This window comes from Elaeis guineensis, chromosome 13 (assembly GCF_000442705.2).
Source record: "Elaeis guineensis isolate ETL-2024a chromosome 13, EG11, whole genome shotgun sequence".
Taxonomy (NCBI): Eukaryota; Viridiplantae; Streptophyta; class Magnoliopsida; order Arecales; family Arecaceae; genus Elaeis; species Elaeis guineensis.
Window position 1 is genome coordinate 61,071,748 of NC_026005.2, and position 24,197 is coordinate 61,095,944.

General features: G+C 34.7%; 1 protein-coding gene across 3 annotated transcripts; it reads left to right on the plus strand.

Moving 5' to 3' along the window:
• Positions 1-6,314: 6,314 nt before the first annotated feature.
• LOC105060954 (uncharacterized) lies at positions 6,315-14,846 on the plus strand. Of its 3 annotated transcripts, none has more exons than XM_010944848.4 (6): positions 6,315-6,469; positions 7,249-7,487; positions 10,766-11,016; positions 11,128-11,307; positions 11,757-12,099; positions 14,069-14,846. In XM_010944848.4, the coding sequence occupies exons 2-6, from the start codon at positions 7,406-7,408 to the stop codon at positions 14,350-14,352; spliced, it is 1,140 nt and encodes a 379-aa protein (XP_010943150.1). In that variant the 5' UTR covers positions 6,315-6,469; positions 7,249-7,405; the 3' UTR covers positions 14,353-14,846. The 3 variants fall into 3 exon arrangements, with proteins under 3 accessions (XP_010943150.1, XP_010943149.1, XP_010943151.1); XM_010944847.4 differs by having other exon boundaries at positions 7,249-7,419; XM_010944849.4 differs by lacking the exon at positions 6,315-6,469 and adding an exon at positions 10,309-10,427 and having other exon boundaries at positions 7,249-7,419.
• Positions 14,847-24,197: the final 9,351 nt, after the last annotated feature.

The window sequence follows — 24,197 nt, forward strand, 5'->3', positions numbered from 1 at the left end:
GACACCGTTCAGTTTCTCGCCGTGATTGCTCGCCGGTGAGGTCACTGGAGGCCGGGGTAAGTCTTCCTTTCCTTCCTCTCTTCCTTCCCTATTTTCCCGTACCTTTGCTTGAGGCGGTCGGCGACGAGTGTCGCCGATTTTCGGTCGGGAAAGAGATCCTATTTTTGAGCCTCTTTTTCCTTGATTTTTCAACGCCGGCGATCGTAATCGACCGCCGGCCATACTCCTCCGTGACCGGGGGAGTGGCCCCCGTCTGCCGTCGGCCTCCGTCGCGGCGGCCGTGGCCTGAACGGCCTAGCAAAAGGAGGGGACGCCGGTCCCCTGTTCCAGCACGGGAAGAGCCGAGAAGAAGAAGAAGAAAAAAAAAAGAAAAAGAAAAGAAAAAGAAGAAAAAGAAGAAAAAAGAGAAAAAGAAAAGAAAAGAAAAGAAAAGAAAAAAATAAATATAATAATAATAATAATAACAAAAAATATATATATATACACTTATATATATATAAATAAATAAATAAATAATAATAATAAAAAATGATAAGAGAGAGAGTTTCTCTCTCTCCTCTCTCTTCTTTCAGTCTGAACCCTGACTTTCTCTCTCTGGAATTGGACTTTCTCTCTCTGAAATTGGACTTTCTCTCTCTAGAATTTTCTCTCTCTAGGTTGTTTCTCTCTCTTGATGGATTTCTCTCTCTCTAAAGTTATTCCTCTAGGATTAGCGTAGTGGAAGGCTTCATTTGATGATTTTGATCGAGTTTAGAGAAGAGTCTGATTTTAAGTAAAGTTTTGATTTGAGATCTGTTTAGATTGAATTTTGAATTAAAATTAATGTAAAAATATAATTTTGGATAATAGGCACGGAAGAATCTCCTAGAAGTTAGTCGATCTGTTCATTCAGTGCTTCGTGAAAGGTAAGTAATGAATCATCTTCTCGAGATATTCCATATTTATTCTGAAAATAAATAATTATTCTCTGAAATTATGCATGATTTATGAAATTATGTTTTGAAAGAAAAGTACTTTTGAAATATTATGATACGTCGATTTATGCACATGTTCAGTGAAAAATTATGATATATTATGATACAAAGTGTATTGATACAGATCGGATTTATGCTCTCAGCCTAACTATGTTTCAGTGGGCTCCGCCAATGGGGATTATACGTTGGTATTCAGTGGACCCTGCCAGTAGGGGTTGTGCGCTGGTGTTTGTGGACCCTGTCAGTGGGGGTTGTGCGCTGGTATTTGTGGACCCTGCTAGTGGGGGTTGTGCGCTGGTATTCTGTGGACCCCGCCAATGGGAGTTAAACGTTGGTCATAGTCAATGCTGTTGAGCTACGAGTGTTTTTTTAATCGAATCGGATTTATGATTATATTATATATGAATATTTGAAAATATTGGATTTGTATTAAATCAGCATGAAATATACTCTTATGTTTATTTATAATATTATTTTTGAAAATTATATAATATCTGAAATATCTAGTTGAGATATTTGTAACTTACTGGGCTGTCTAGCTCATTACCTTTCTTTCTATTTTTCAGATTCAGATAATTAATTTTGAGTGTGAGAAGAAATATTGGGACAGAACTTTTAGAGGCGAGATTTAGCATTGTCAACTTCATTGAACTTAGATCTATTGTTTTATTTTTAGTAAAATTTTATTGGATATAAGATATTTATTTTAATTATTTGAATTAAAGTTGAATAATAATTATTTGAATTTATTCTACTGTGATATATTGATATCGTGATGAGATGCCTTCCATGCTTATGGAGAGAGTTCTTTATAAGTATGCGGTGGTTGTCATGACCCTCGATTTACAATCTCAGATCGGGAGCGTGACAGTAACTGTTTATCTTTGAAAGAAAAATATGCAAGCCTCAAGCACCAAAATCCATTACGTCATACGAGACCAGGGCAACCAGACCTTTTCAAAAATGTTACGTTGTTGATAGCTGTAACTCTGTTGTAACGGTCGCCATCATAAATTTGGAACAAAACCTGGGCAGTTTCATGTGGTGTAGGCTGGAGATGGTGAACTAGATTCTGTGGGCTGGAGAGCTAAAGAACACCGACAATTTGGGGGAGAGGGGCAGAATCTCCAGGTGGATGGGGCTCCCACGCGCAGTGCCCACCGACTTGGAAGGCGAGCAACGCGCAAAAGCCGTGAAATGCTCTAAAGCAGTGTGAACAGGCGATTGTGGAAAACTTGGGACGTTCCTTTGTCTTCGTTCACCTTTTTTTTATTTTAATTATATATGTCCACGTTTCTGTCTGCATGCAATGGAGGAATTAGTGGACCACCTCGCACTTCTGCTCTCATCAGCTACTCTCTCTTTCTCTCTCTTCTGTTTGTGGCCATCCTCTATCACTTTCAATTCTCTGGTGAGCTTCTCTCTGATGGCCTTTTCTCCATCAATCTCAAGTCTGATCTATCTCTCTCTCTCTCTCTAAGCAGATTCTCTCTCAGTCTCTCTAGTGGGCGTCTGTATCACTTCCAAGTTTGGTCCCTAACCTCAAGGCTCTTTCTTTCTTCCTCGTTCGTTCTCAAACCTATCCACTCTCTCTCTCTCGTGTTGTTCCATCAGAAATTATGGTCATGATTTATACAATTAGTTCGGAATGAATTGTTTAGAAATTAAATATTGGCTGTTGTTAACCATATAACGGTCGTCATATATATGATTGTAATTCTTTAAAATTAAAGGAAATTATGTAAATTGTTAAATGATTAATTTGCATAATGTGGTGAGAGGCTTGTAAAACTACTACAAGGCCCATCCTCCACTGTGGTGGTACCTAGACATGAGGAACCCAGGTTCCAGAGCACATAAGTCGTTGCTTACGGAAGCGTGATATTAGTGGACGGTCAAAATGGAAAGCTATGCTTATCTAGAATCGAACACCATCTTTTGTTTAAAGGGCCAGAGGCAATGGCATCTCATCTAAGATTCAGTCATATAAAATGATTGGTTAAAAAATAACTAGTTATCCGTGATATATTTGGAAGAAACTCTGTGCTTAATACTTTGAGAACCTTTACTTAAAACATAGAGAACCCCTTTAGATCCAAGATAATCACAACCCAAAACATTTAAAACAATATCGGGCTACCATTTTGTCTTGGGTCCAGGATGAGTGCACTTGGAATCCATTCCAGTCAACCACTTTAGGTCAAACAGACAAAATCCACTTGCACCTTTTATGTCCCCCACTTCCCAAAGCCGCCATGGCAATTGTGGCCGTGTAGGTATGTGCGTGTAGATTCTCTCTATCACTTTATTTATTTCTCGATCTTTTTCTGCCTATCTATTTATCTATCTCTATATCTTTCTCTCTCTTTATATATATAGTTTAGATACTGTATTCAAGCCCAACTCGAGCTCAAAATGAGCCCTATAAAAACTACCTGAGCTTGACGTTTTTTTTTTATGAGCCAAACTTTAGTCAAGTTAAGCAAGTTTTTTTGGGGGTTTTTTTGGGTAAAAAAGCATCATATGCTATATTATCATAAGTGTAATGCTGTCACAGATACATTTTTATATAGTACTAAAACTAAGCAGATCATTACAAAGTATTGGACCAATAATATATGTAAACATAAGCCACCATTAGCTTTTTTTGGTTTTTTTTTTTTTTGGTAAGAAAGCCTTTTGGGGCTTTTGAAACTCAATATTTAGGCTTGATTGTTTTGGTCAGTTGAGCTTTAGAAATTATTTGAGCTTGACTTCTTTTATAGCTGATCCAAGCTCAAACAAGTTCTTAATGAGACTAAGATAGATATATGTGACCCATCATGAAAAAAAAAAAAAAAATCAATTTGTTTGCGAAGGATACAAGCCAAACCCCTTGCACTAATCAGTGTCCCTAAAGATTTTTCCCTCCAGTAATGTATTAAGAACATAACCATAATTAAACCTAAATCCTCGTGATTAATTCATTTCGCCCCCCAAGCTTAGACGTATTTGTGATATATAGCTATATACTAACTTTCACAGTCCTAAGGATCAGAAGTCCGTTACCGTTCACCTTAGACTCCGTGTTCCGTCAGAGAACCCACGAATTTCGGTAGACCCGGTCAGTGGGCTGATGAGAATCCTGACCGTCCACTAGTGGAAGACTCTAGAAGCGATGAGAGGGAAAATTTAGCCTCACAAAATTGAAACTGGGCCCCTTTCACATGAACCTCTGCACGTGGATTTCCTCTCGGGATTTCCTACTGGGGCTACGGTTGGGTGGTTCTACCATGCGATGGGAAGCTTTGCGGAGATTTGGCTGAGATCACGGGGACCCACGCAGACCAGAACGTGCCACGTGTGAGTCATGGTAGCAGAAGATGTTGGTTTCCTATTAACCGGAGTAAATATTTTCGTGTTTAATTTTTAATACCATTGCTTATATTATCCGCTTGAGGTAACACTGCCATGAGACCGTTATCTCTGTTTTGACGGCTAAAGTCGTTATCTGTCGCTATAATCCTCGAAGATAGAACGAGCGCAAGGGTCAGCATATTTTATCTTCTGATGGCAGCCCTTAATTTTAAACAGATAAAATAAATTAAAATAATAATCTTCTAGCCTTACATTTAGAACAATATGTTATATTAACTTAAACTATTAACTCTCAAAATGAATTAAATGACCGAATTAAATGATCCTACGAAAGATAGTTCATGTTGCGAAAAATGACAGTATACCAACTTCATGAGAAGCAACAAGCTAATTGGTATGTTACACACACACCTATATATATATATACACACACACATACATACATACATACATACATATATATATATATATATATATATACACACACACATACATACATACATACATACATATATATATATATATATATATATATATATATATGTATGTATGTATGTATGTATGTATATATATATATATATATGTATGTATGTATGTATATATATATATATATATATATATATATATATATATATATATATATATATATATATATATGTATGTATGTATGTATGTATGTATGTATATATATATATATATATATATATATATATATATATATATATATATATATATATATGTATGTATGTATGTATGTATATATATATATATATATATATATATATATATATATATATATATATATATATATATATATGTATATATGTATATGTATGTATGTATATATATATATATATGTGTGTGTGTGTGTGTGTCTATATATATATGTGTATATACACATACACATATATACATATACATATATATATACACACACACACATATATATATACATATAGACACACACACACATATATATATATATATACACATATATATACATATATATATACATATATATACATACATATATATATATATATATACATACATATATATATATATATATATATATATATATATATATATATATATATACATACATACATACATACATATATATACACATACATACATACATACATATATATATATATATTTGATACATATTTTGTATAATTATTAAATTACTCAATGGTATTTTTTTCATACCATTAATGCTTATGGCAATTCAAACCATTTAACTACTAACCATCGTATGCACATGAATTATAAAAATAATGTGAATTATTTATCAAACAATGTCAAACATAAAAAATATATTTTATAAATAATATGATATATAGATGATGATATGATATATGAATGATAATATAATATTTAATATTAAAAAATTTTTAAATAAAAAAATTTATTATGACATATATTGTGCCACATCACTTATCATTATTCATATATCATATTATCATTTATATATTATATTATTAAAATTAAAATTTACATCTATTATGATGTATCATAATTTATATTTTGATATTTATATTATTAAAAAAAATACTACATCTATGATGACCTAAAAGGCATCATTAAAACAACGGAAATTTAGGAACATAATTAGAAATTTTTGAAGTTTATGAATCATATTTTAAATTTGAAAGTTTAAAAGTATAATTTATTCTAAAATTTGATATCTTAATTGTCTTCTATTAAAAAATATATATAGTGTGAATGGTGTGGTAAGTTGGATCTCAAAATAAGAATGATGATGATAAGGATGACGATGTGATAACAGACGTGCCGTTACGATTAAGGTGAACGATGATGTATGAAACGTACGGTGAGCTTGACGTCATGGTACAGCGGCAGTAAAATGGGCGGCATTTGAGGTGGAGCGGCAGCGCGTTCACTTAACTGCGTGCCGGCTGCGGTACAAACCGCGGTTAAGAGCCATAGTTAGTGTTGGGCTCCTAGTCCTATAAATACCCCCTCACTCTCTCTTCGCATCTCGTTTTTTCGATCCCGGCGAAGACATGAAGCCAGTCTTCCCAGCTGCAGCGGGGGAGTGAGAGCGAGGGGAGTCGGGGGAGTGAGAGCGAGGGGAGTCGGAGATTGCCCCTCGCCGATCGATCGGCTCTGAGGTTAGATTAGAGAAAAATTGTCGAATTTCTTTGATTTCGATTCTTTGTTTGAGATAATTCGACGGAAGATATCGGGGAATCGTTCTAGAATATGCTCTCTGAGATTCGTTTTCTGGATTTATTTTATTTGTCTTGGATTTTTTTTGGGTGTTGATATGGGAAAGGAGATTCGGGGTTCTTTGGTTGTTGGGGATTCTCCAAGTGGATCTTTTTCTTTTGGTTGATGGAGATATTTCTTTGAATCATCGAAGTGTTGCGGCAGAATGATTCGGGCCCGAACATGTCGTTTTCTTCCACAAATGCAGAGTTTTGTAGTGAATCGTGGCAGCATATTCGGAAGTTTTGCGGAATTGATTCTTGAATCGAGATATTTATTTGGTTTTGTGTGAGTAAATTGTATGGAACCATATCGATTTTTTTCTAATTCTCGAAAGAAAAATGTAGAATTATCTTTTTTTAATGTCGTGTTTTTTTGCATAGCTTTTGAGAAGGAAAAAAATCATGATCTTGTACCCATCTGCAGTCATGGATTTGATTCTAATTATGGAAGAATTTTTAAATTTCTCGGTTAATCTCCCTTTTCATTGTATAACAGATAGGGCAATTTATATAACAAATAATAACTTGGGAATTGTATTATATCTAACAATGTTAAGCAAAGAAACGTTGGATTTGTTTTTTCATCTCTCTTTCCGTGAACTTACTGATTGGATAAATTGGGGAAGTACTAAATATACGACCCGTGGCTGCCTTTTATTGGGTTTCTTGTTCCATGTCAGGGTCTCAAATGTGTCCTTCAGCGCCTGTCTCGGTGCCACCAGATATCAACATATTGTCAACTGATGAAGAACTCGTACAGTTCATGGGAGAAAGGAAGGCTGGGGATCCTGTCCCAGCCAACGTGATCACTGAAGTGAATCCTTTCAGCATCGAACCATGGAATTCTCCTGGTTAGCATTGGATCATACTTACGAGTTGCCTCTTTTTTCCCTTATCCTACTTTGCATTTATAGTGAAGGTACTTAAAATTTGAATAGATTGATCTATGTGTTTAGTTTTCCTTCACGCTGTTATTTGGTTTCGATATTGGTAGTATTTAGATCACCGTATTGTTAAGGGAACGTGAATTTCAATGTTGTGGGTTCGCAATTAAGATGTTCATCTGTTGTCTTGTGTAATTGATAGGACTTCTGGGTCTATAGGAAATCAAGAAGACGTACGGAAACAAAGTCTCTTTATCAGTGATTAAGCAAAGTTTCATCTTTTTGGTTTAATGCTTGTGCTTATTTCGTTATTTTGCTGCCTATATTTTTCTGTTATAAGAACTAAATTTGCAGTTATATTTTAGATACTTAGGATAGTGATTGTGATGGAGGACCGTCTGATAATAAGGAAATTAGGAGCACTTTTGTTAGGTGCAAATGTAGAAATTAGAAAATTTTATTTTCTGTGTGGACTTAAGAACTAGAATTTTGTGTACTCTAGAATTAGAATTTTATGTGGACTCTAGTATTTTGTTTTTAAATGGCCTCTTATTAAGCTTTTGGTTGTCTATGTAAACACATTGCTATGTAAATTGTGAATACAGATTGAATTATTGAGATTACTTAATATTGAGATCTCCTGTTTCTCTCTTCCTCTTTCTTCTTCTCTCTGCTTCTTTCTCCTTCTTCTTCTCTTCTTTTCCCTCTTCTACTGCTTCTCTCCATGTCCTGCATCAGATTGTCAATATATAGACTAGTAAGAGAAAATATGAGATTCTGTTTTAGATTGATTATCAACTGGTATAACTGATTGGAATGAAATGCAAAAGGATGGAGGATCTTATGGGTTCTTTATGCATGAAACACAATGCCTATATGCACTAGCTGTGTAATTATGTATCTGAAGTTTTCAAGGGTTTTGTGGACACATGATTCTTGAATATGAAACTGGAATAGTTTCTTTCAAAACATTTATGGTCTTTTTTCCTCATGTGATTAGACAAAGAAATCTTTTGATCAACTTAATAAGCAATGATGACTGAGTCAGGTAAAGACAATGTCTATTGTAGGCTTGAAGTTTGCACCATTAAATGATTTATGCTGCCAATTTTTTATTTTGTTCTTCAATTATTCAAAGGTTGTCAGTTCAGAAGATTCTTTTTATAATAAAAGAAATTTCTGGAAGACAAAATTGCAATGCATCTTAAATCTGCATCGAAGGGTTTCTTTCTTTGAGATAGGATATCTGAAATTTGAGGAAGAATGTCTTTCTTTGTTATTTGTAGTTGCATTTTTAAATCCTCTTAATAATTGCTTTGGGATGCCAATAGATTTGGGTCCTTTGATTGCTGCCCCCCTCTCCTCATGGTTGCATTGGGGAGAGTCCAAGGTTTGAACCTGCTTGACCAAGATTAATACATCTTTGATGATCACATTATCAAACACAGCCTGAACACTAGATGACATTGAAAACTAAAAAATAACTCATGAGATACATCTGGGGTGGACAGCTTCCTTCTTCTTGTGGGTGTGTATATAGTTCATCTTAGATATTCTATACATTGTTTTCTGTTCATGCACCCTCAATGCAACTTTTCCTCTTAAGGCATGATTCTTTCAGGATTGCTATGTATGGGGCCTATTGCCATCTTGACATTTGCATTTACTTCAGTTTTCTGCATTCTACAATTTAGGAATCAAATTCAGTGGTTGCTGAAACACGGAATAATTCATTTATATGCAGATGATATCAGCTAATTTTGTAGCATTTCTAATTTAATTGTGGTAACCTTGCTAAGGACAATTTCATGAAGTTTCATGGGGTTTGATGAAGTCTTGGGACTCTCTTCAGCTCCCCAAGAACAACTTGGTGTTGGTCTTAGATTGTTCAGATTCCATGCTTGTCTTGATCTTCTTCAGGCAGATATATCATATGTAGTGCTTCAAGATTATTTCTACGGTTCTTCCTCTATGATTGAAAGAGTTTATATTGTAGTTGTAATAATCAGTCTGCACTGGCTGGTCAGATTGAAAAACGATGAACCAGACCCCTGGCTGGCTCGTTTTCAATGAAGGACTGAAATGTGGTTCAACTGGTTCAGAACTGCTACCCTGACCAATTTTCAGGAAATCGGGTGAAAATCAGGTGAATCGGCCCACTTCTAAAGTGCCGCCAAAAAGTTTTTAGAAGTATCTTTGAGCAAAGATCCAAACCATTGTCCAAGGGTTTGATTGGCTATATCTCAACCACCAGGACAACTGTTAAAAACTTGCCAAGGGACAATATGTATGTTATGTTATTCAAAAGATGTTATTTCTCAATATTTTAATTATTAATTTCTTCAATAAACATAATCAGTTTCTTTCTTCTTTGGTGCAAAATTTAAAAAAAATATATATAGTGCATTATAACCCTTTTGGGTACTGACTTTACTGGTTAAACAATAAAAGATAATACCTTTATATGTTTTCCCATGCTATATACAACTTACACTTTTCAGAATTAAATAAATCATTTTTTTCTATTTATGTTGCAATTAGAGTTTTGTATAGGCTGTAGATCATTGTATTTTAAAGAATAGTATTTTTATACCAAAAAAGAGGTTGTATTTGGGGTAAAAATTATAAATAATTCTTATAGAAAAATATAAATAACCGGACATATTTTTTTACATGATATCTATTTTTTTATTTTTTAAAATATTTTTTAATTATAGCCCTCAATTTGATCAATTAACCTGGTGGTTGGACCAGTGACCCAGTGGCCCGAGCCCTTGACCGGGTTGGTCACCAGTCCGATTTTTGTAACTATTATTTATATTCAGCCTCTTACGCTTGTCATGTTTAATCACACAGGGTTCAGGCTGATAAAATGTAGACAACTTTCATCACTAGGTGCATACTGGCTGCATGGTCTGATGTGCAACTCATGCCTAAACTGTTTCCATATGTGGAGCGAAGGGCAATCATTCGTAGTGAGTCTTGATCTCCTAAACTAAAAAGATTCCTGAAATCCAATGCTAACTGATCCAAATGGCTAGATATATGGCATTTCTAACTATCATCAGGATTGCATAATTCATAGAAAAAGAGGGAAATTTTAATATTATCAACTGGCCATCTAGCTTGTAAAATCCTGGCTGCACATGAAGTCCAAAAAATAAATTCTTTTTGCATAAATCCTTTGTCATATCCAAACATATAAGCTTTAACCTCTGCTGTAATCAGAGCTTTCCTCAGTTTACTTTACATTTACTAATAATAAACCATAAAATAAAGTAGAAAGCAGCTGACACGTGAATGTGTTGTGCAGAAGATATATGGTACTTGTACAATCCCGAGGATCCACAATCTTTGAACGGTGACAGTGAATTTAATGTGACAAGAATTGGGTACTGGAAATCCAGGAATGATCTCAGAATATTCACAGGTACTCCTACTGTGGGCAGAAAAACAATGAGGGAATTTTATGTAGGGAAGGCTCCCAATGGAAATAGAACTGGGTGGATGATGCATGAATATCAAGCAGAACAGAAGACAATCAATGGAATTAATAAAGAACAGGTATTACATATATTTGGCAACCTGTACTTGGTTTTGAGTTGATTCTTTTATTGTGTGGATTTTCTCACTACCTTCCGATAGACTATTGATGTGCTTGCATGATTTTTACAGGATTATAGTTCTCTGTGTAGAGTCTTCTTGCAAATTGATGAAAGGCCAAATCATGAGGAACAACATAATTCTGCAATTGCAGATGGTGCTGAATGTGATTACGTAGAATATGCCTTGCTGAATATTCTAGAACAAGAAGAAAACAATTTGTCTTCAAGGGATGCTGAAAACAGATCCCAGGTAGAACTCATTTCTTTTTTCTTGTTGATGGGTCTTTCTCTGTATTAGTTGATTTTCTTATGGTGCTTTGTTCATGCACTGAATGCCAATTCACTTTTGAATCCTGTCAATTTTCATTCTACCTTGTTTCTTATTTTTAGGCATAGTTTTTAGTTGGTATCTTCATAATTTCTTGTTTGGTCATTATTAGCATGTCAAAGTAAGATTAGAATATAAACCTTGTTTTGTTTTGAACATCCTCATGCATGATTTGCTTTGCTTTTTTATCACTCTGTTTGCTCATTGTCCTATGTGGTTATTCACTTTTTGGACAATTGTTAGCTTATATTGTACCATTTTATTAGAAGAAGGCACTGAGCCTTTTATTTCTGTCCAGTGTTATGAGAATAATGGCTGATCAATTTCCTTATACAAATATTCACTTTGGATTCTATATTATTTCTGCGTAGACGATTGGTGGTGATGAGCAGGGGCAGTCGGTGTTATCTGGAACAAGTGTCACTGATCCAATAACTGATGATCGTTTTGAGGAAAAGTATGCAACTTGTGATTTTTCTAAGGGAGACTACTTGGAACTGAATGACCTATGTAGTTCAGAGACATCTTCATCCAGTTCTGACAACTCAAGCCTCATGTCAGTAAACTCTGATGAATTCTTTGATGCTGATGCCTTGTTGAGGGATCTTGAGAATGACCATAACGTTAGGGTGGAAGAAGAGCATGGAGAGTGCAGGTACAATGTATCAGCATCCGTCAAATCAAATCGAGTGGTTATCATGCCACCAACACCAGGTATGCTTGTCCTGTTATTTAGCCACATTATTCAAATAACTATGCATTTTTCTAAGAGAATTATCCATTTAAACATGGGCTTGACAAGAGGGCTTCTGGCCTAACATGCTTTTCTATTTTGTCTGGTCGTAAATTCTTCCATTGATGCATTTTACTTTGACTTAGCTATGGCATCTATAGCATTCTAGCACATAATAATTTATAAAATTTTAATGAGCAAGCCTCAACTGTGCCTTTTAGAGTCACTTTGACAAATACATATAATTATTTCGCTATACATAATGACAGCACTTGGGGTTTTGACTTCAAGTGTGACTCCACTGTCGGTATTTCCCAAAATGTCCATTCTCAAAAGTCAAGGCTCTGTTACTTTTTCACAGCCATCTGAACCAGCTTTTACATGCACTGTGTGCATCAAACTCTGAATCACCTAATGCTAATGGGATATGTTGTTAGCTTCTATTAGATATTTTAAACAGTATTTACTCCACATCTCCCATTTACGTATCCCAGGGCCTCCCTTTCTCTTTCTTAATGCTTTAATGTAAATGCAGCCCCTCCCCTTACATGTGGCGCCCCAGATCCTTTGTTGCAAATACCCCCTCCACTTTGGCTGTTTCTTCATCACCAGCCTTAGTAGGTGTAAATTCCACTTTTTCTCTATGATACTCATTGTCTATTCCATCTGCCAGAAAGTTCTCACCTTTTCCATGCTCATCTTGTTTTTTTAGATGTTTGTTGCCCAACAGATATATTTTTCCAACTGAAGACATGCCAATTACGTATCACCTTGAAAATATTCCTCTACTTCATTCGTCACCATTTATTTTCATTTCATATCCATTTATCTTTGTTCTTTTCTTTTTCTGAGTTTTGTATCCAAAACAACATTAGTGATCCCTCTATAGTATATCTTCACCATCAATCATGATTGAGGGGTTTCATTTTTTATTACTAAAACTGCATCCTGTTTATACTTTATTTTCTTATTTATAGTTAGATTTTGTGAAGGTTTTGCCTGACCAATTTCAACATTCTATCTTATCTAGTCTCTTCAGCTAATATCGTTCAAAAATAAGATCATACCAGGTCACCTCCTAGTTTTTTGAGCAATCTGCTTTATGAAAAACTGTAACCTTTGTATCAACTTGAAATATTTTTATCATGCCTCATCTTCTACTAATTCTCATTATTAGCTTCATCATATGTCTTTCATGATGGTAGTGTGCCATATATAATCTATATGCAACACCTAGTTTCCAGTTATACCACAGTATGTACTGTATCAGATTATTTTTCCTAATTTAATAAATATATATATACATTCCTTTCTTTTCTCACTAAGCTTATAAACAAGTTAATCATAAATGATTGCATCCATGATCTTTCTGTCATATTTGTCAATATTTGTTCCATCACTCCTTTAATGTCATTGATTGGCTCTCACTTGTGGACTTTGCTGTAGTGATTTTATAGTCATTTCATATCCATTAAATGGCATCATACTACTACAATCATTTCTTATATCCCTATCTTCAGGATCTCATTGAAACACTTTTAAGTTAACCTGATCCATATCATTAGTTAACCTCTTTCTTATTTTAAGCTAATTATATTCCTATTTGATTTCCTTCATCTTTAAGGCCAAGCTATATCAAGACAAGCTAATCTTGTGGATTCCCTTCTTATTTTCAGTAAGCCAACGCATCACATACTAAGTCTGTCTTCATTTGCTGATTTGAATATTGTCAAGGTCTTTATATGTTCTTTTCATTTGCTTGTTACTTCTTTTTCTTTATTGCCTTGAGATCTATATCTTTTAACTGTCTAGTTTCTTGCTATCTATGGTGTGAATCTTTAGATTCTTATGAGGCTTGAATTGGCACTGCGTCTTGAGCCTGCAACAATCTTAGTTTGGCATGGACAATTTAAGAAAGACTGGAATTAAATTCTATTCATTTCTTTGTAGGCTCAGTTTGCAGTAACAGTAGAAGTAATCTTGTGGTCGAAGGGGGCACATCTGCCAATCCAATTCCTGAAGAAGCACGGGCTTCGGAGCCTTCCCCTTCCGCTGATGAGCTATCTCATAGTGGAAGGGCTTCTGATTCTGGTAAATCTCCAGACTCTCATTCAGATCAATCTTCTTCTGATAGTTCACATGGTAGCAGAACTTCCAAAGGGCAGGGATCGAAGTCTGCTGGCAGGATTGCAAAGTTGGGGAAGAAGTATTATTGCTGTTTTAGATCATTTTAGCCTGACCTTCATTCGTAATTTATATTTATTATAGTAGATCATAATTGCGAGTATGAAAGGTGCAAGCATCTTCAACTTGCTGTTAGTACCCAACCGAAAACCCGGAAACCAACTGATAACAAGAACTGAGAGGACATCAGTAGTGTACACCATCTTCTATTGGGTGTGGAGTCAAGGACATACTGCTGTGCTGAAGCATTTTAAAGCTCGCTTAACAATCATGCAGAACAAAATAGTGGTGACAAGTGCAGTTTCTACTTCCTGGGGCAACTGCTGGGGGAATAATTGCTGCTTTGGTGACTTGCATTTTTCCACCGTGTTCATATTGCCATGTGTCTTATTTACAGTAATCAAACCTTAGGGATTGGACGGAGTCTGTCAAAAAAATAAGAAAAATTACAGTTTCTTTCTGTTAGTATTTGCTACAGTTTATGTAATTAAAGTGTACTATGTAAGTTTTGCTTCAGCCTATGTAATTAAGGTATATTATGCAAGTGAATGCTCTTTTCCCTCCCCCTCTCCTCCTGCAAAATACCGGATGAAACTTTCCTTAAACAAAGCCCTTTTTTAAGCTTTTGCCTGTGCTTCAAAAGCAAACATGGAACTATGCTTCGGGCCTAGGTCTATAAATTTCATCACAGACTCTGGAGTTTCTATTTATTCTCAAAATAGACGGTTGATTTCTATTTTGATCCTGACGGTTTTTTTTTTTTAATTTCTATTTCTATGTTTATTTATTTATTCAGTGTGGGCACTGAATTCCAAGTTGGTGTTGTTGTTGTTTATGATATAAGGGAAAGGGCCATACATTGGCCACAGCGTGCCAGTTCATGGATTGCTTGATCTCACTAGATCGTGGTGATAGGATGATACCAGGCGTACAAGCAATGATGGTATCATTAGAATAATATTTAAAAATTAGATATAATTTAAAAAAAATTAATAAAAGTTTTGATTGTAAAAAAATATTGTAAATAATTTATAGAAATTTAAGAATAAAAAAATGATTAAATCGGAAGCGTGTGAGGCACGATCATGGAGAAGATTAATAAATATTTTTTCAGTATCTTTCACCCATAAGTACGATCATGGAGAAAGTTAATGAAAATTTTTCAGCATTCAAAAAGTTGAAGAGAAAAAAAAATTTTATAATTAAAGAGAGAGAATTATTGAAGAAAGAAAATTAAAAGATCCTTGAATAACTTATTGGATTAGGTCTCAAAGAGTTCTTTTTATAACCAATCAAAATGACCGTTTGTAGCTGTTTATGACCGTTGGGGTTTTTATTGACCCATCAAAACCTTTAATAAAAATCCCAATGGTCAGAATCTTTAATACAAAGTCTAATGATCAAAAAATAAAAATAATATTAAATACATATGATCATTGGTAATTAGAAGTCCAACGATCAGAAATTAAGATTATGATAATAAAGAGATTAAAATATTTAAAAAATAAAATTAAATAAAATTTTAAATTTTTTCTTTGGATTTTCTCCAACAATTCCTCAAAAACTCAAAATATTTTCAAAAAAATAAAATAACATAAATTTTTGGATGCTTATACTATGCAATAGATAAGGTAACTTAACTTTATTTAGTGTGAATGGTTTCTATCTAAGAAAATAAAATGAAATAGATCTTGAACTATATTTTCTTGAATCAAACTTTAATTACCATATACATAGTATAGAATTTCTTCATCGCTAGTCTGTGCATTAGTAGTTCTGTACATGTATCTTAATTTTTTATGAGTTGTCAGAGATGGCCCAAATCTCATATCTGCAGTCATGCATGGACACTTTCATATAGGTGAGGCCCTCCAGGGATGTATGTAGAGTCATATTTTGTAGAAAATACCATCTCGAATCTCATTTAGAGTTAAAACTCTTCCTAACTGCTGCATAAGAGCACTAATCATCATAGAAATGGGATAGAGTCTATAACTTCTTTATCAGATAAACCACTTGTACTTTCTGACCAACCAATTAGCTTATTATTACCGCATTGAACCTTTTTCAAGGAATCTTCTATCACAGAAATTGGGTTTCCACTATTCGAAGGTCCATTATGGGCAAAGCCCTATCCCACTTAATGATTCTAGAAGTTTAATCATATTTAAATCTTTTGTAAGACAAATTGATACAAGAGGTCTCCTCTCATAATTTCTGAAGTATATCAGATCTTATGGAATTGATTATATCCTGTAATTGTTCAACTATACATTAGAATAAAAAAAAAATAAATAGAAGATATTTCTCTATCATAGGATGCTACTCATAATTTCTTAAAAGTTGAGATTTCAATAAATCGATAAAAAAAAAAGATAAGCTTAAAAGTATTCTTGAGAGCAATTCCAATAATAATATATTATTTCATCTTGTGATATCAACAGACAGACAACACATATTGTAAAAAGCTTATTCTGAGAAAAACAGTGATCCATGCCCATAATATTCTATATCATGTAGTGCAACTATAACTCTGTAGTATTAGTGTCAAATCATCACAAAAGGATTGCAATTATAAAAAAATAAATTATCCAAAGATAGCAAGATGAAATTCTAGCCATATCAGCCTCAAGAGCAAGGACATAATAATCAGCTTCAGCACCCAAAAGGGTAATTGAAAGTTGCTCGGTGTGCAGAACAAAATAAAGATTTGATGCAAGTTAACACATTATCACGCATTTCAACAGGAAAAAAGCAATTGTGATGTAACTGAATGCCACATTCCTGATAATTTCCACCCTTAAAATAACTTGGTAATGTCACAGTAACCTAAATCACTAATTCTGATACCTTGTGATGACTTTAGCTAAACCATAAAATCCAATGCAGATTAAAAATGGTGAGAGTATAAACATAGCCTAACTTGCAATGACATATCTTATGTATTTTATATGCCAGTTCATACACTTGACTTTTAATACCTTGCAGCAATTGAAAGCCTATAGGATCCGTGAGGGCCCTTTGATATCGCACATATTTTTTGCTAATAATTGCATTATGGTCTTTAGAGATACTATCAAAGATGTTATCATCCTACGAGCCATCATGGATTCTTATTGTATATTATCAGGCCAATCAGTTAACTTCTCTAGATCCCATATTAGATCCAGCCTCTCCAATTCTCGAAGCATTAAAAGATAAATTTTGAGCTTTTTTCAGATTACTCTCAAGGAAGATATCTGGTACTACCTTAGAGTTCCTATCGCTGGCTCTGTCCTTCGCCTTTTTGTATTCAATTCCTTGTTGGATAAGGTGCAAGAAAAAGTGGAGGGTTAGAAATGGAAGGTGTTATTTTTTGTTAGAAGGCTCACTCTCCTTCAATCTGTTCTCTCTTCATTACTTATCTATTATATGTCTTCCATACACATTCCTATCTCTATACTTAATCATTTGGAGCAAGAGTTTCATGCCTTTCTTTGGATCCATCCCTTGGATAAAAAAGAAGTTCATTTGATAGCTTGGAGCACAGTTTGTATGCCTAAAAACCGTGGAGGCCTTGGACTGGTATCTCTCGGTGTTAAAAAACAAGCCTTCCTTTGCAAATTAGCTGCCCTGCTTGTCCTTCATCCTAATTCTCTTTGGGTCAAAGTAGTAGCTGCTAAATATCATTTCAATGGTTCTTGGCTTAGTTATAAAAAGCCACGATATTGTTCTACAATTTAGAATAAAATAAGTTGGATGGGGAATAAAATTCAATATGCATTTCAATGGCAAGTCGCATCCGATTAATCTATTCATGTAATAGCAGATGCCTGGCTCTCTAATATTCCTTTTATAGCATGGCTTACATTTCTTAATATGGATCATATTGAAGACTTTCAAAGTGTCTCTGAACTCATCAACCCAGATCGGATCTGGAATGAAAATCTTTTAAGCAATCTTTTCTCGGTTGAGATGATGAACCATGTTAAACGCATTCCTATAGTGCAAAAATCATGGTCTGATCAGCTGACGTGGGCCCAAAGTAATTCTTCTGCTCCTACTATAAGACTTCCTTCCCTTGATTTCTCATGCTTCTAATTCTGATACTCACATTAACTTTACCTGAATTTGGAAGCTACCCAACCCTCTAAGAGTGAAAACTTTTTGGTGGAAGCTTCTTTGGAAGAAACTTCCTACTAAATGTTATTTAACCAAGAAAAATATCATTCCTTCTATCGGAGTTACTTGTGACCTTTGTCAATCAGAAGAAAACTGTGATCATGTTGTTGTATCTTGTCCATTTGTAGTGGCTAGCTGGAGATTACTTGGTAGTAGAAGTGGATTGGGATACGTGTTGATTGAATTTTTGTCCAAAACTAAGATGGAAAACTCCTTGAAAATGATGATTGCCTATCTTCCATGGCTTTTGTGGGAAGCTAGAAATGATAGGATCTTTCAGGATTGTGTTGTTTCTCCTTTCCACAACATTGATACAGTAAATATTATGTCCTTTGATGCTCTTCAATGCATCTTCCACTCACCCTTAGATATTCAATTAAGGCACTGGGACAATCACTCTTCTATCCCTTCCAATCATGTAAATGATGCCATTGTGTCTTCACTGCCCACTCCCTTAGGTGTCTTGAAGGTGAACTTTGATGCTTCAGTCTCTGGTACAAAGGCCGCCATTTGCTTCATTATTCAAGACTATAATGGGGATCCGCTAAAAGTTGGGTGCAAAATTTTGCAACCCTCTTTAGTATCCTTTGCTGAACTTGTAGCTGCTTGGTGTGGCCTTCGCTTTGCCATAAAAGATCTTAATGCTCCAAACATTTGGTTAGAGGGTGATTCCATTACTGTTATTACCTGGTTATTAAACTCAGATCAGGGTATAAGGATCCAATCTCCTATCCTGAATGACATTAAACAGTGGAAGAAAAGTAGAACTATATCCATTTCTCATACTTACCATGAAGGAAACCAAGCTGCTGATTTTGCCCTAAAAGGTGATGTCATGGATATTTATTATGCCATTTCCGGTCCTCAATTTGCAGGTATTATACAGGCTGATAGAAGGTCAATTCCCTTTATAAGGTATTAAAGATGAAGCTAAGACACTCTGTTTTCAATGCAACTCTCAGGAGGATGAATCTATATTTCCTGCAAAGAAGTCTTGAAATTTATGTCTCTTTATGTTTTCTTTCTTGCCCCAAAGATATGCATTTCTTAATCTTATTGTATTGCTCTGGGTTCCAGTATATCATGGACAAAGCTGCGGCTTTTCAAAGCTCTTCCATCTCTCCACAATATTTGAAGATTTTGGATTTTATTCATGTCGCTCTTGTTTCAGGGCTTTTCCTTCAATGTGTACTATTGCATGATAACAATCAGCTAAGGAACTATTTACCTTGGTCTTCTGATGCTTGCTCTGGACTTCATAACTATTTACCATGTTCTTTCTATTCTCTTCAGTACGCTGGGTATTCAGTTGATTCTGAATTAATGAACGTCATACCCATCTACCGGTGCTGTATTGGATGCCGGAATCTTGCTGTTGCCATAAGCTTTCTCCAATGCCTTCTAATGTCTCTATCTCATATGTTTGGACTTGACGGATACTATGTTCCAATTGCTTTAAGTTTCCGATGCTGCCAGCTGTATATCTTTAGAGTTCTCACTGTATTGTGTTGGATATGCAATCATCATCATGCAAATTCTATATCCCAATCCACAAATGCTGCAATACTTTCAAGGCTTTGCCGTTATTTAGTACTTGCATATAAATTGGAACACTACAGGATCTACTTTGGACTACCAACTTCTCGCACTCGACAGAGACATTACAAATATCTCCAAGTTGGCGCATCATCACTCACTTGGTTGGTGCTCTATGATTATTGTATTTATGCTGTCACAAATGTTTCTTCTGACAAGCAATTGAGCTGGGGTCGGGAGCCTGAAGTCTGTATGCTCATTTCACTTCCTTTGCTGTCACCGCACCAGTATTCAACAGTTGGGGATGTGCTGATAGTTTGCTCTCAATTTGAAAGGCTTGGTCAGAGGATGCAGCAGGAGTTCAAAGACATAGATCATGCAATTTCCTTGGCTATTGGGTTTTTATACATTTTTGTAATCCTTGCTGCTAGCTCATCTTCTTGGTGTGCTGGCTTTTGCTTCAGGGACAGCCATTTTGTTGTGTGCATTAGGTCTGAAGGCTGTTCAATCATCTGTAGCCGGGGTGGTTGGTGTATCTGTGAACCATTTTCGTTCTTTTAATTCCAGCTTAGCTCCTCTCTTCTACCCCAAAAAAAAAAAAAAAAGCTTGCAGCAATCAATAATGTTGCAGCCTTGCAGGAGTCCAATAGTAGGCACTAAAAAATATACCAACCACTTTCTACGTATTGTGGACAACAACCAGGCAGTCTCAACCAACATCAGTCTTTGTGAAATTTAATAAATAAGCAGGGCTTAATGCCTTTAACCACAAGGGTTCGTCTGCGGTAAGCCCGTTCGCATATGTGAAGGGTCTGATAACCGTTGGATTCGCTGCGGTCCTGAGTGGCTTTTTTATCAATAAAATGAGACGTCATCCGTCCAACACATTAATCCTTTCAACTCCTTACGTTTGCTCTGTTTATAACGCGGGAAAAGCAACCATTTTGGCGGGGTTACTCTAACAACCATCCCCCATCCCCGATCGCATAACCTTTGAGCTTCCACAGATTTTTACTACAGCACGATTTGGTTGAAGCTCAGAAAAATTATTTTATTAGTCTACACTATACACAGCTATTTTCCAGTGGAAGAACTAAAGGTAAAATATTGTCACAATTATTTTCTTTTAATTTTTTTGGAGAATGTTCTCACAATTTTAATTTTTAACAGTATTATAATTTTTTCATCTTGATGGCCAAGAAAAAAATCTTTTATAATATTGTTGTGTGTAATTAGAATTGGAATTTCATATGTTTACTGTATTTTAGAAACTGATGTTTACATCTTCACATAATTTAATTTGTGTCAAATAAAACTAGGACCTTAATTTGTATGTTTTTTTTTGTAGATAACAGCATGCAAACTACAATGAATGATTTGGAAAATAATTTGCTTTAATCGGAAGAGTACAATAACCGATTATGTGAACTCATGCTTGAAGAAGAAAATGACAAATTAGACAAAGAAAATGAACTCAGCGCACTGGTGATACTATAGGTCGTCGGTTTTGCTGCTCATTCCAGGGGTTTAGGAATTTCGGAAAAGGAGATGAAGAAAGGCAAAGAATTCAAACAGATTCAAGAACTGGATGCCAAGCACTTAGGTAGTGTTTGGTGCAAATAATGTTGCTATAGTAATATGATTACAGAAAGAAAGTGATTATCTGATAAAATTATTGAAAATTCTATATTGCAGTATTTGGTATGTACAGTAATATTGTTATAAAATTATAGAAAATCCTACGTTACAGTATTTGATATACAATTTAAATTATATAGAATATAAGCTAATATTTCTAAAGTATTTTCATTCTCGCTTATTGATTATTATCTATTTTCTAGAGGAACAACTTAATTTTGAGACCAACCATTTTTCGTGACATCATCCATTATGTTTTCTTTTCTATTTTCACCAACTGGGACTACCCATAATTTATTTTGATAAAGATGTTTTGATCCTGAAGTTATCTTGTTGCAAGATTGCAGAATTGTAAGATTATATGTAATCACTTGACCACTTTCCTTAGGCAATCAGATTATCTCTTTTTGAGGTAATGCTACATTATATGTAATACAGTATTATCTATGAAAGTAACGAACAAACAATATAATCTGATTATCTGTTATAAAATTATATATAATTTTATTAGGATTATATTCTACCAAACGCCCTCGTATTGCAATAAAAAAGACAAAAGATGGGAAGTGGGTTGTACCGCAAGTGGTTGAAACTCATAATCACCTTTTAACAACTCCAAGCAAAACCCGTAATCATCGATCTCATAGGCATATGTCTGATGGTGAAGCAGAAATGATCAAGAATATGCATTATGATGAGTTTATTGATTGTTGAGGTAGGGGGATCTCAAAATGTTAGCTTCAGAGAGAGAGAGAGAGAGAGAGATAAGAAATTTTTTAAGTTCAAAGTGCCAAAAGGAAACACAAAAAGCAGATGCAGCAGCTATGTTAGAATATTTAGAGAGACAACAAGTAGATAATCCATCATTTTTTTATTCAATTCAAGTTGATTCTGAAGGTCATATGACAAATTTTTTTTTGGGCTGATGCAAGGTCAAGAATAGACTACCTACTATTTTGGAGATGTTGTTTGTTTTGATCCGACTTACCTAACTAATAGATATGGCATGCCATTTGTCCCAATCATCAAACAATCATATTTGGGGGTGCATTGCTTTTTGATGAAAGAGAAGAATCATTTGCTTGGGTGTTCTCTACATGGATGAAGCTATGGAAGGTAAGAGACCCGAAGTAATTCTTACGGATCAAGAATCAGCAATTGGAGGATGCTGAATGTACTTGTCGATTATTTGAATTTGCTGGCTACTCATGCAGACACATATTGAAGATATTTCTTGTAGTTGATGTTCAAAGTATTCCACCACAATATGTAATGAAGAGATAGACCAAGGATGCAAAATCTGGAACCGTAGTGACTAGCCAAGGCAACACTATGCGAGCAGATTGTCATGAGTCTGTGACATTGCGGTATACCAATCTTTGTTGCGAAGCAATCAATATTTCAGTGAAAGCCGCAGTTAAAAATGAAGTGTATGGCATAGCCTTGAATGGTTTCCAAAGGTTACTAAAGAAGTTGAAATTGCATTGAAGAATGTTTCCCTTGATGTTGTTGGGCAGATAAAAGAAGGTGAAAATCTACAGAAACTGTTCAAGCTCATCGTTGCCATTACTTGATCCTCCAATCAAGAAACTTAGATAAAGGGAAGAGGATTAATGCTAAAAGGACTAGCAAGAAACTAAGGATTATGCCCATAGAGGCAACTAACATGAGTGGCAGGGGAAGTACGAAGCAAATGAACACCATAACACAGTTGAGCATGTCCAATGCTAATGAACCTCTCAATGCACTTAAGTAAAAGTTAGGACTACATATCTAGTATTGTTGTTAGCTTTTCAACCGGCATGCTTTTTTTTTTTTTTTTTCAACCGCCATCTTTTGATACTTAGTTGTTGGTGTTTTAACTCATAAATCTGAATTTTAATTATATAATAGCAGGTTGTCGATGCACAATTAATGTCACTGCTAATGAGCATGGACATTTTAGTAAGGTATACCGATTCTATCTTGTACTTTGTTATCTTTGTGTCTACGTCATTATTCTTTTTTTTTTTTTGTTGAAAGGCCTATAATGACTCATATTTCTTAATTTTGGGAGTGTAATAATCTTTGTTTATTTACAGGAGCAATTGGTAATAAGGCCAGAAATGTCTCTCACTTCAATTTCAAACCATGACATACCACACAGGCCTTTCCCTACACAGTCTAACATTGGGTCTTCAGTGTATCATCCACTCTCTTTTACTCAAGTATTGAATTACTCTCATCTTTGTAATTACAAAACTCACTTTATTTTTTAGAAAATATCCAATAAAAAGCCATTTATTGACGTCATATTAATTTTAATGCAGGAATTAACAATGCCAAAGTTGTATTGGCCACCGACAAATTCTAACTATGCCAGTGATGGAAATTTCAATAGAATGCATGATTTAAATAATAATATTGATGCTTGCATTTACGGACAAGTAGGACAACTTATTCAGGTACAAAAGTTTAATTAAGCAATTCTTACAATTTGTTTGATTATTCTAATATTTTGGCTAATTAAGCATAATATCTCTCCATATATATGTATATGTATATATCACATTGATCTTCA

Coding starts and splice junctions, on each gene's coding strand:
- LOC105060954 (XM_010944847.4), top strand. CDS start 7,257: ATGTGTCCTTCAGCGCCTGTCTCGGTGCCACCAGATATCAACATATTG. Junction 7,420..10,765: donor CGAACCATGGAATTCTCCTG/GTTAGCATTGGA, acceptor TGTGTTGTGCAG/AAGATATATGGTACTTGTAC. Junction 11,308..11,756: donor ATGCTGAAAACAGATCCCAG/GTAGAACTCATT, acceptor ATTTCTGCGTAG/ACGATTGGTGGTGATGAGCA.